The 13,658-nt window shown below is 45.3% G+C and overlaps 1 protein-coding gene across 3 annotated transcripts in view; it reads left to right on the plus strand.

Moving 5' to 3' along the window:
- LOC137431521 (villin-1) overlaps positions 1-13,658 on the plus strand; it is a 148,650-nt gene that overhangs the window by 100,319 nt on the left and 34,673 nt on the right. For all 3 annotated transcript variants that reach the window (XM_078768891.1, XM_068122908.2, XM_068122910.2), the window contains one exon: positions 323-468. In XM_078768891.1, the coding sequence (XP_078625017.1) occupies positions 323-468 (146 nt within the window). The remainder of the gene's footprint in view (positions 1-322; positions 469-13,658) is intronic.

A 13,658-nucleotide genomic window follows, 5' to 3' on the forward strand; every position in this document is an offset into this window, starting at 1 on the left:
GTTTATAGCAACACCAGCATTAAACCCAGGCTAGACACCTCGGAGGAGACTTTGCACACCTCCAGTCTATCCAGGCATCCCCCACTCCAGATGGATGTAATAATTAGATGGCTCCTAGTAAGATGAAGAACAGCTTTATACATTATCTATTTGCTGAAATGATTAAATGTTGGTTTGTAATCCGAGTGTGCATAGCCATACATATGTCCTGCATTTTGTCCTTTCACTCACGACAATTTAAGTAGGTCATGGCTTGCCATGACTGGCATGTCTAGATTATTGCTAACTGAGGTGGCCTGCAATGTGTGGTGCAATCATGAAGGGTGCAAATGGAGATGAGCGCGAAATGGCCAAGGTGGTGGCCGACGTCATTAGTAAAGGGGACAAGCAGACAGTTGCCGAGGGCAAGGAACCTTTGGACTTCTGGGCTTCGCTTGGTGGCAAAGCTCCCTATGCTGATGGAAAAAGGTGAGTCTGTTGAAAATGTTTAAACATTCAAAACGTTAATGATTTAATTTTAATCATGCAATTCCCAGCGTTTAGTTTGTGCACCGATTACGTTGCGCAATGTGAACTGTACGTCTGTTAAGTACACAATATAATGTAGTTATAGCTGTGAAAGTGATCTGGCCACGTCGTCGTTCACTTGATATAGAAAGTTCCGCTTCAATACTGCAAGCAACTACTCCGGTGCATCCTACATCAACATAATAAATATAAGCTTCATATATGTGATGATGTGATTGAAAGAGAGATTTATATTCAAGAGCACCATGCTGCAATGATATGCAAGCCAAAAGACAAACTAAAAATGTTGCATATTCATAATTAACTTAATCATTATAATGACCAAAGAATCAAAACAAGTGAATCATGTGAATGTGCAAGTCATGTGAATCAAAATGCAATATAAATAAATATGAAATATTTAAGGTGTGCTATAATTATTATGATTACTTAGTAATCAACAAATTAGTAATTATTAAAATGACTTGGTAATTAGCAATATTTTAAACATATTTTTACGGACATTGCCTCTGGATAACTCCAAGGCATGTTCCGAGAAACTGTGAACGCCAGCTGCAAGTTGGCCAATATATTGTTACGGTTTTCCGCCGCCCTTCTTACCCTTACCAAGGGGGGATTAAGCCCCTTGTTCTTTCTGGGCCTGACATAACTGAGACTCTTCCGGGCAAACGCAAGGTAGGGTTTCGGGACCAAGTCTCGCTCGTACCTAAATACCTGCGCCGCCACGGAAGCGGGGAACCAAGCCTCGCATGAGCCACGTGTAATTTGAGTACACCGAGCGGATTGCGTACCGCGTGGTCCGTGCAGTCACCGTTAATATTGGACCCCGATTAGAGCGGTTTCATTCGTACCACGCTTAGTCAATGATGGAAATCACAAAAGCGGTAGAATCAAAGGAAGAACACAGGTTTAATTATTATTTACACTTATGTACAATTTGGTAGAAAGCAGACACAGAGCAGAACTTAATCAGTCTTATTATAATTCCGAGACACGGGCCCGATCGCACTCACACAGGGAAATTGCAGGCAGAATGGTGTCCACGCGCTGCCTTGGTCATCCAGGAATGGCGGCCCAGCGTGCTCTCCACGGTCCCAGCACGTCCCGCGAAGATGGCAAACAGGCGGTGGAAAAAGGGTCCTCGCAGCACGTCTCCCGAACAAAATGCAGCAGATGAGGCAGGAAAGAAATGTACGCGTCTCTCAGCGTGGCTGGGCGGTTCCACAGCGCGTTTAGTAACAAGTGCGCTATCACTCGCGTAACCCAATGCAACAGAGGCTCGGCCTTAAGCTCAACCGAGCGCCACTTTAATACGAGCGCTTATCTTGGTTCATGCGCGTCTTTCTCCGATCTCGTAACTCTCAAACTCCACTGCTGACCGCGCTCCTTCAACTCCAGCTGCTCGATGCTCTCCAAATGCCAACTGCTCGACCCTCTTAATGCTCACTCCTCTCAACTCACAGTCTGGGCTTTGCGCGACGGGTTATATGCACACGCCCTGAGCTCTCTCTCGAACGTTCAAACCACGCCCTGTGACGCATTGCCGCAGCCACCCCCTTTGAGCCCTGAGTGGCGGCTTGCGCTTACCGTCAGCTTCTTCGCCGCCCTCATCCAGTCCCGACTCGACCCTCTAGGCCTGCCTCGTGTTAATTCACGCCAAAAAGCCAAAGGCAGCACAAAGAGGCGTAAGGCATAATGCAATGGAAGTATGAAAAGGACCTACTCTCATTATTCTACTCAACCCAAGACTAACACAGGAAAAGGACCATTCTCACACATACTATGAAATAACTGAACTATCGCGAGGCTACATGTTGTTTGTGTGACCAACAATGAGGGGGAAATTTAACCTTTATTGTACAAAACTCAAAACCGCAACACTACCCCTCTCCCTCGTCAGACTCGTCCCCGAGTCGAACCGAACAAAATTGGAACGACCGGTTTTGAGAATGATCTGGAAAATTAACTTTTACATTTACATGTGACATATAGATGTGGTTCCCTCTAACATTTACTCTAACCCGTGGGTGCGACAGTTTTAAAACACTAAATATGTCCCCCCTATTGTGTTGAGTAGCTACTCTAACAGAATCACGCCCACAATTAACCGAATCCGGAATTTGTCAAACTAAACATATAGCCGGTGGACAGCATTTTATATACAAGCACTAAAAACTTAACCTTATTTACAGTTCTATGACCCAGGACCTGTCCTTTTTGGAAAGAAGATTGGAGGGGAGAGAAAGCACAGCAAAATACACAAAAACACTCATAAATCATCATATTTGCTGCTTGTTTCTTGCTTCTTGCTTCTTGCATCTTCTGTGTGCATATATCAAACCGGCCAGTCCCCAGACTGGCATACAGGCCATTCCTGCTCTTCAGGGCTAATTAAACTTACAAATCTTCTCGTCCCTAGCACACCATAATAAAAATGCACAACAAAATGCTTCATTTTAATCCATTGCCAAGCAGGGCCAATCTTATGTGGTCCGACTGCGTGACATTAATGCCACTCAAAACAAGTGGTCCGAAGATGCAAAGTGAATTTGCAGCAAGGTGCTGCACAGTAGAGGTGTAAGGCCACAAAACTTGTGGTCCATAAGTGTATGTGGTGCAGCAAAGTGTTTGTGACAGCAAGGTGCTGCACAGGTGCAGCAAAGTTATAACACAAGGATATGGCAGCAAAGTGCTGCGCAGTTTGGCTGCACAGGTGGAACAAGGTGCAGAAGGAATGCTGCACAGGTCGATGGTGCTGCACAGTTCCACCTCCAAAATGGTCCTGGGGTTGGGGGAGAGACAAAGCATGACCAGCAAAGCGGAAAGGGCACAAAGGTACACAGCAAAACAAGGTAATGCAGCACAAGGGGCGCGGAAGAGCGAGCAGAGCAGGCTCGTCCCTATCCGTTCGTACCCCCCAACGTCGGCTTACATTACCCTAGCCCTTCCTTGTATTTACAAATTCGTCTCTATGTCTTGTCTCCCATATCCCCCTCTAATTCAAATTCGTCTCCCAATCCCTCCCAGGAAGGAAGGAATGGAACAAACACAATGTCCCATTACGTCATGATGTGTCTTACACTCAAACAGTTCACTTGGTCCTGGTGTGGAGCTTCATCCTCCTCGGTGATTGGCTGTAGATGGCGCGAAGGGAATTCCTCAATTCCTAACTACACTAACTGACATTAACTCTTAAACCACCCGGGGTCATACCCTGCCAATCGGCCATCCTTAAACTATGTGGTTCTAAAAACCGAATTCCCATTGACCACTCTGCGGTGCCCTTGAAATTTGGGTCTCACTCCGTCATATTTTCACTCTGTACCCTTGCACAATTTCGGAGCTGGGTCGTGTGGCTCCACTAGCAGGTCTACCTACCTGCGCACCTCCGCCACTGAAGTCGCCACCCGAGCTTACCTGCTCCTGCGACTACCTAAACTGGGGAAGGCCCCTCCTGGCACTTTACCCCCTGATGCCCACCTTGGCATTGGGCAACCCGGGTCTTTCCTTTGGATCCTCGGGCCCCACTCACAACTACTCACAACTACCCTAACTGGCTCCCAGAACCTACCTGCAGCCTCACCTGGCCGACAAACTACCAGTGGCGGAGTTCCCCAATAACCATACGCACCAATTTAACCACACGCCCAGCCATTCCACAGTCTCACTCACCCTCCAAAGCACTACTTTGCCACTACCTGCACCACAGGTGTCAATATCCATACAAATTTACCTGAGCCCTCTACCTGACTTTACACTACCCACCCCGGGCATCCGTGAATGGGTTCCATCTCCCCCCATTCACTCCTTCGCACCATGCATTCCACACCTTTTATTCCACACCAAACATTCCACACTACTCATTCCACACCATTGATCTCACACACAACTTTTCTCGCACACCAATTGTGCTCACACACCTCTTTTGTCTCACACTACTTTCCATACACTTCAACACGACTCCATTTATTTCAACACAATTCCTCACACACACAGCATCATCTAGCTAGCTGCTTTTCCCCTAAAGCTCGTGCTTCCCCGTCATCCCGTTACACTAAGTACTCCCTTCGTCATTAACATCCACCTAAACTACCTACGTCCCCACTATAGTTCAGATGTCACTACTTAATTCTCATGTCCTCTACAGTCTTCTAATTCCCTAACAATTATCCTAGCCCTCCCTCAGCTAGCTTCGGTGCCCCATGGAGGTAACCATCGCTGCCCCCCCCCCCCACCCCCATGTGCCTAACACTGCCACCCCCTAATCTAATGCTCATGGGCCCTGATTGTGTGAGGAATGGTTAAACTACCATTCCTCCACGTAGGGTACACCATCCCCATTCATCCACTATACTCAAGCCTTTCCATGTGGATGTACATTGTCATGGCTCGGCCTCGCAGGGCCGAGCGATCCATGCGGTTGGTTTGTCTCCTGTAGGTTGGGTCCGTCCGGCATTTTCGATCCAGGGGAGGAGGCATGGATGGGCCGAGGTGCAGGGGCCCATATCTGCGCGGGGCCTCGCGGTCCCACGCACGATGGCCCCAACTGCCCACGGTCGGAGCACCGCACTCGCAAAGGTGCGCGGCTCCGAAATCTCCTACCTCCCCTTGAACCTCGCCGATCGCCTTTGCCGCAACGGCGCAGCACCAACCATACAGGGCGGGGGCCGGCACGAATCGTGCACGTCGGTCCTTGTGACACGGCCGTGGCATCGATCCCCGCCGGTCCCTGCTGCTCACAACTCACCGAGGGCTCACGTCGGCTATCCGTCGCGCTAAACGCTACCCCGGTCGGTGTCGATGCTTGAGCCGCGTTCAAACCACTCGCGACCCACTCCGCACTCGCACACCGAGGCGTCCCTGCACCTCCCATACATTCTGTTACCGCACACTCTTTCCGCACACAGTCTGGCGTGCATTCTCCCTCGCACACTGTACTCGCACCTGCACACCTAGGCGCACTCATACCTTCCACACAATCCTTTACACACACTTCCCACACACAGTCTGTAACACCCACGGGTGTGCACTCTCCTGTTGCACACCCAATCATCGCACACCCTCACGCACACCCTGGCGCACACTCTTCCGTTACACACTCGGTAACACCCCCGGGTGTGCACTCTCTTGTTACACACCCTGCAACACGCTCTGGTGTGCACTCCTGCACACTCTCTGTAACACACTCTCCTGTTACACACTCTTCCCGCAAACATTCCGTCATACACTTTTCTCGCTCACACTCGTGCTCCGGTGCACACTTTTCTCTCACATGCACGCCAGTCACCCTCGTACCCCGCACAATGGACCTTCCACGACCGCCCGGTTTCGTTTCTTTCCCAAGCGTGCCAAAACCCTTTTCGCGCCAAACACATTCGCGCCATTATTCCTACTCACCTTGGGGACCTCTTTTTCCGTCGGCACCGGCAAACTTTTCATTGAGTTAGCAAGCCCGACATCACGGTGCAAATACAAACTTTGTGCGCATCCCATTTCTTTCCTCTGTGATTCATTTCCTATCTCTGCCGTCTCTTCGGCCCCAATTGTTCATTCAATTTGAATTATTTCTTCGATTCTAATTATTTCTTTTTCTACCTCGACCGTCGGCGCCCATAAAATTTCTTTTTTTGATTCAACCCTCGTCGGTTCCTCTACACTCCATGTCGCTATTTCATTATCCCCAGTCAATTTAGCTGCGCTCTGCCCAAGCTCGCTCCCCACGTGTTCCTCACACCGCGTCACCTCGTCGTGTCCCAATGCGACCTCCTCGCTCAACCTGCGTCCAATGTCCTCCCCCAATTTTTCCATATCACACCTGGATTCCTCCCTCATCTTTTTTAATGTCTCCCCTCGGGTGTCCATTCTCCCATTTATTTTATCCATGTCATTCTTTTGGGCGTCAATTATTTCCCTTTTTGATTTGTCCCCCATTTCTTTCATTTCTTTGGTGGCTTTGTCACCTTGGGCGTCCATTTTTGCATTCATCTCCTTCATTTCTGCCATGAATTGCGTCATGAGTGAGTACAGGTCCGAAACCACTGGCACCGCGGGCTCGGCTCTCGCCGCCATGTGCGAGGCGCTGCCATTTTCTTCGCCAGCTACCGCCCCCTCATCAATTTCCTCCTCTTCTACCAACTCTTCCTGTGGGTCCTGGGTTATCAATTCTACTTCTTCATCTACCCCCACCGGCATTCGACCGCCTTGGCTAGCCATGGTACGAATTAAATTTGGATTCTTAAACTAAATTTCGGCCGCTCGTAATATGCAGCCAATTCGTCCAAATTTTTTTTGTTAGGGTTCCAAATCCCACTCCTGACACCAATTGTTACGGTTTTCCACCGCCCTTCTTACCCTTACCAAGGGGGGATTAAGCCCCTTGTTCTTTCTGGGCCTAGCATAACCGAGACTTGAAACGCCTCTTCCGGGCAAACGCAAGGTAGGGTTTCGGGACCAAGTCTCGCTCATACCTAAATACCTGCGCCGCCACGGAAGCGGGGAACCAAGCCTCGCACGAGCCACATGTAATTTGAGTACACCGAGCGGATTGCGTACCACGTGGTCCGTGCAGTCACCGTTAATATTGGACCCCGATTAGAGTGGTTTCATTCGTACCACGCTTAGTCAATGATGGAAATCATAAAAGCGGTAGAATCAAAGGAAGAACACAGGTTTAATTATTATTTACACTTATGTACAATTTGGTAGAAAGCAGACACAGAGCAGAACTTAATCAGTCTTATTATAATACCCAGACACGGGCCCGATCGCACTCACACAGGGAAATTGCAGGCAGAATGGTGTCCGCGCGCTGCCTTGGTCGTCCAGGAACGGCGGCCTGGCATGCTCTCCACGGTCCCAGCACGTTCCACGAAGATGGCAAACAGGTGGTGGAAAAAGGGTCCTCGCAGCGCGTCTCTCGAACAAAAGGCAGCAGATGAGGCAGGAAAGAAATGTACGCGTCTGTCAGCGCGGCTGGGCGGTTCCACAACGCATTTAGTAACCAGCGCGCTATCACTCGCGTAATCCAATGCAAAAGAGGCTCGGCCTTAAGCTCAACCGAGTGCCACTTTAATACGAGCGCGTATCTTGGTTCATGCGCGTCTTTCTCCGATCTCGTAACTCTCAAACTCCACTGCTGACCGCGCTCCTTCAACTCCAGCTGCTCGATGCTCTCCAAATGCCAACTGCTCGACCCTCTTACTTGCTCACTCCTCTCAACTCACCGTCGGGGCTTTGCGCGACGGGTTATATGGACACGCCCTGAGCTCTCTCTCGAACATTCCAACCATGCCCTGTGACGCATTGCCGCAGCCACCCCCTTTGAGCCATGATTGGCGGCTTGCGCTTACCGTCGGCTTCTTCGCCGCTCTCATTCGGTCCCGACTCGACCCTCTAGGCCTGCCTCGTGTTAATTCGCGCCAAAAAGCCAAAGGCAGCACAAAGAGGCGTAAGGCATAAGGCAATGGAAGTATGAAAAGGACCTACTCTCATTATTCTACTCAACGCAAGACTAACACAGGAAAAGGACTATTCTCACACATACTATGAAATAACTGAACTATCGCGAGGCTACATGTTGTTTGTGTGACTAACTATGAGCGGGAAATTTAACCTTTATTGTACAAAACTCAAAACCGCAACAATATATATATATATATATATATATATATATATATATATATATATATGTATATATATATATATATATGTATATATATATATATATATATGTATATATATATATGTATATATATATGTATATATATATATATATATGTATATATATATATGTATATATATATATATATATATATGTATATATATATATATGTATATATATATATATATGTATATATATATATATGTATATATATATATATATATATATATATATATACTATATATATATATATATATATATGTATATATATATGTATATATATATATATATATATATATATGTATATATATATATATATATATGTATATATATATATGTATATATATATATGTATATATATATATGTATATATATATATGTATATATATATATGTATATATATATATGTATATATATATATATGTATATATATATATGTATATATATATATATGTATATATATATATGTATATATATATATATGTATATATATATATATATATATATATGTATGTATATATATATATGTATGTATATATATATATATATATATATATATATATATGTATATATATATATATATATATATATGTATATATATATATATATATATATATATGTATATATATATATATATATATATATATGTATATATATATATGTATATATGTCAAGTAGTAGATTTGTTATTGCCTAAAGTTCAGTTATAGACGTTAGGCGTAATGTGTTATGATTTAAATGTTGTCTAGAAATGCTATTTTCATAAAGTAAATAAAGGGTTTTTGCTTCGTTTTAGTTTTGGATGAGGAAAAGCTTAAAATGAGGTCATGCTGAACAGATTGTATACGTGTGCTTTTTTCGAGGCTGGTCGTAAAACCACGCCCACATGCGCTTGTTTTTTTGCGTAATGCAAGTAGAATGACATGAACCTATCGTTAACTATATATATTTTGTTTTAATCTCAGCAAACGCATGACTCTGTATAAACATGCTTTGGATTACTCATGTACACAAACCCATAAAATATATGGGTTTGTTTGGCTAAGCATACACTCTTCTCTTTGTGAGTTACAGTTCTGTTTTCTCGGAGCCCAGAAAAACAATTGATAAGGACGGGCTGACTCCCCCGAATGATAACGGTGGGAGGAACCTCTCCCAGTGTTGTTTGTTCCCTCGGAGATTTCCTGATAAGACGTGTCCCTATATAAATGGACTGGGAATCAATGTGTTTTCAGGAAGGCTTGACGTGGCATGTTCTTGCTGTAGATTGCTGTAGACGTCGGTCTCCTCCGGATCCGTATAAGTTGGTTCTTTAATAAAGCTGCGCCATTCCAGGCTATTGTGGACTTCTTTTGCAAACGAAGAGCTGATTCTTCACATATATATATATATATATATATATATATTGTAGTTTTGGGAATAAAGATAACCCCCCTCTTAGTTAGTTGCACCACAGTTAGTTGCAGCCTCGCTTCGTTCAGTTATTCCTTATTAAATGTTAAAGCATAGTCTCCTTTCCGGTGTTAGTATGCGTTGAGCAGGCCAGTAAGTGTAGGCTTCGGTGCTCCTTAGGCTGGAATACCACGTGCTAGGGCCTGGAACTAGTCTGGAAGGCCCAATGGAGGAGCTACAGGGGAGTGGCCGGTAAGCGGCAGGCAGCCAATGAACGCTCAAGGGGAGTGGCTTACGACAGCAGCCAGAGGAGGGGCTTGGAACATTTGGGTAAGACTCTGGGATGGGGCTATAAGACCCTGCCCCGGGCCCCCCGCGCCAGTCTACGAGTGCCCCAGTGACCCAATCGGAGTGAGTGACCCAGTCAGAGAGTGGAATTGAGTCAGAGTGTCGAAGGAGTAGCGTGTGAACGAACTCTCTCTGTGAACGGCCTCTCTTGCCCACTGCCCCCGAACGATCTCCTCCGTACTAAGCTCCTGTCATAGAGAGGTGTGATCGAAAAATAGCACGAACTCTCCCTGTGCCCTGCGCTCTGCGGCCTGATAACAGCGCTTGCGAAGACAGTCCCTCCTGGGGCCACAGACGCCAACGAGCTCCCTGCACACATGCCGTGAACACCTCGAGGGACACGCCCGGCAAGCTGACCAGAGCGAACGGCGCCAAGGACGTGTTTAGAGCGCGTACTTTTCCTTCCTTCTTTTCCCTGTGTGAGTGAACGGGCCCTTGTCCGGGGATTAAGTAAGACTGATTAAGTATCTGCTCTGTGTCTCTTTTCTTTGGCCATTGTAAATTGTAGAATAAACCTGTGTTCTTCCTTCCATTTGGTTGTTCCCTTCATTTTCCACCATTGGCTTCGCACTGTACGAATAAGACCGCTCAATCGGGTTCAATAAGAAGTAACGGCACGAGTCACGTGACATGCAAACCGCTCGGCATATCCGACTAGCGTGATTCGTGCGAGGTCCAGTCCCAGTTCTCGTGGCGGCGTTCGTACCGAAGCTACTTAGGGAATCGACCAGATACCCTTCCGCACGCTCGCTACGGGAGTGGCGGCTCGGCCTCGTGGACTCAAAGCTCGAGGGGGAAAAGGGTTTAACCCCCCTCTGTACGTCGACGGGCTCGAGAGATCCGCAACAATATATTTATATATTTATATATTTATATATATATATATTTATATATATATTTATATTTATACACTACCAGTCAAAAGTTTTCGAACACCTCAATTTTTCCAGTTTTTATTGAAATTTACGCAGTTTAATGTCTCAATGTACTCTGAAATTAAGCATAGAACAAATAAACAATTGGAGATAAAAAAGAAATCATAGAATAATTTTGTTTAACAAAATTTAATATAAAATTTTGACTCGGCAAAGTAGCCACCTTTTGCAGATATAATCGCTGAACACACTCGTGGCATTTTTTCTACAATGGAAATCAAATATTGTTTGGGAAGTTCTTCCCAACACTGTTGCAGAAGTTTCCACAAATGTGTTGCACTTGTTGTTGTAGGTTGTAGTAGGTTGTAGGTTGCTTTGCTTTCACCCTTCTGTCCAGTTGATCCCAAACCAGCTCGTTGGGGTTTAAGTCCGGAGACTGTGCTGGCCATTCCATGATTTGAAGCCTACCGTCTTGTTCTTTTCCTCGAAGGTAGTTTTGACATAGCCTGGAGGTGTGTTCAGGGTCATTATCTTGCTGTAGGATGAACCCCTGACCAACTAGGCGTATACCAGAGGGTATTGCATGGCGCTGCAAAATGCTGTGGTAGCCCTTTTGGTTCAGGATGCCAGTCACTCTGTGCAAGTCGCTGACTCTGGATCCAGCAAAAGAGCCCCAGACCATCACGCGTCCTCCTCCATCTTTGACAGTTGGTGTCACACACTGAGGAACCATCCTTTCGCCGACTCGACTGCGTAGAAAAACCCTGCGTGATGAGCAAAAGATTTCAAATTTTGATTTTTCGGTCCACAAGACCTTCTTCCAGTCTTCAGTAGTCCACTGGCGGTGGGTGCTTCATGGCCCAGGCAAGCCTCTTTTTCTTATTTTGCCATCTGTCAAATTTTTGCTATTTCACCTGTCAAACCTGCAGCTCGAAGTCTTTTCTTCACAGTTGAAACTGAGACTTGCTTACTTCGACCAGCGTTAAGCTGTGCTTGAAGCTGTTGTCCTGTGAGCTACCTATCACGCAAGCTGTTAACTCTCAGAAACTTGTCTTCTGATTCTGTTGTGGCTTTGGGTCTGCCAGACCTCTTCCTGTCAGAGTTTCCTCCAGTTTCCAATATACTACTTCATGCAGTGCAATATTGTCCAAATAATGCTTCAGAGGGTGTAATAACAGTCTGTTCCAATGCTGCTTTTATACAGACAGGGGGTTTGTAATCAAGTAATCAGCAGAGGTTGGGACACCTGTAGGAATTGTTTGCATCAACTTTCAAGGCTTAATTTACTTACATTGCTGCAGAACAGCTTACGTGGTTAACCCATTACTTTACAATATAGCTGTGCAATTTACATTATTTTTCCATTTTTCTGAACCAAAACTTTTTTAAAATCTCGAGCCGTTTACTACTTACTGTTGTACCATTTCAAGTTGTTCACTGGACTTGAATTGCTTAAATTTCAATAAAAACTGGAAAAATTGAGGTGTTCTAAAACTTTTGACCGGGAGTGTATATACATACATACAGTCACGTGAAAAAGTAAGTACACCCCATGTAAAGTTTTGACTTTTTCAACATATTTCAACATACAGCTATTTGATGTTCATTTCAACAATATTGATAGATAAAGGTGATATAATACAACAAATATCATGAAACATTTACATTTTGTAGTCCATTGTATAATTTAAATAAACATAAATGCAAATTTCGCATGTAGAAAAAGTAAGTACACCCTTGGCTCTCATAGGTGGTATTGCCCCCTTTGTCAGAGACAACCTCAAGTCGGCGTTTCTTATAACTGTCTTCCAGTCTCTGACATCGACTGGGAGAAATTTTTGCCCACTCCTCCATGCAGAATTCTTTCAGCTGTGAGATGTTTGAGGGGTTTCTTGCATGCACAGCTCGTTTCAAATCACCCCACAACATCTCCATGGGATTTAGATCCAGGCTTTGACTTGGCCATTCCAGAACCCTCCATTTCTTTCTTTTCAGCCATTCCTTGCTGGATTTATTGGTATGTTTAGGGTCATTGTCATGTTGCAAGGTCCACCTTCGGTTGAGCTTCAACTTTCCGACAGATGGCCTCACATTATCCTCAAGCACCCTCTGGTACAATGAAGAATTCATAGTGGATTATATGATGGTGAGCTGCCCAGGCCCTGATGCAGCAAAGCTGCCCCAAACCATAATATTTCCACCACCATGGTTTACAGTTGGTATCAGGTTCTTGTGGTCGAATGCTGTCTTTGGTTTTCGCCAAACATGTCTTCTGGTACTGTGGCCAAATAGTCTACCTTTGACTCATCTGTCCAGAGCACATTGTTCCAGAAGTGGTGGTCTTTGCCTTGGTGTTGATTGGCAAACTTTAGTCTTGCCCTGATGTTCTTTCTGGACAGCAAAGGTTTCCTCCTGGCACACCTCCCATGTAGATCAAATTTGTGCAGCCTCTTTCTAATGGTAGACTCGCGCACTTTGACATCAACAGTGGCAGGAGCTACCTGTAGGTCCCGTGATGACATTCTGGGGTTCTTAGAGACTTCTTTCAGCATCTTGCGGTCTGCTCTTGGGCTGAACTTGCTGGGGCGGCCTGGCCTGAACAAGTTGGCAGTTGATTGGAATCTTCTCCACTTGAAGATGATCTTCCGGACAGTCGAATGATTGATTTCAAATTGTTTGGAGATCTTTTCAAATCCCTTCCCAGACTCGTAGGCATCTATAATCTTCTTTCTGAAGGCCTCAGAGAGCTCTTTTGATCTAGGCATGGTGACGCCGCACACTTCAACAACAAAGAGCCAGCCAAACTAAATGTCTGAGGTTTAAATAAGACAGGTTCCTCCAAGATCCTCTCTAAC

This window comes from Myxine glutinosa, unplaced genomic scaffold (genome assembly GCF_964187855.1).
Source record: "Myxine glutinosa unplaced genomic scaffold, kmMyxGlut1.1 SCAFFOLD_667, whole genome shotgun sequence".
Classification (NCBI taxonomy): Eukaryota; Metazoa; Chordata; class Myxini; order Myxiniformes; family Myxinidae; genus Myxine; species Myxine glutinosa.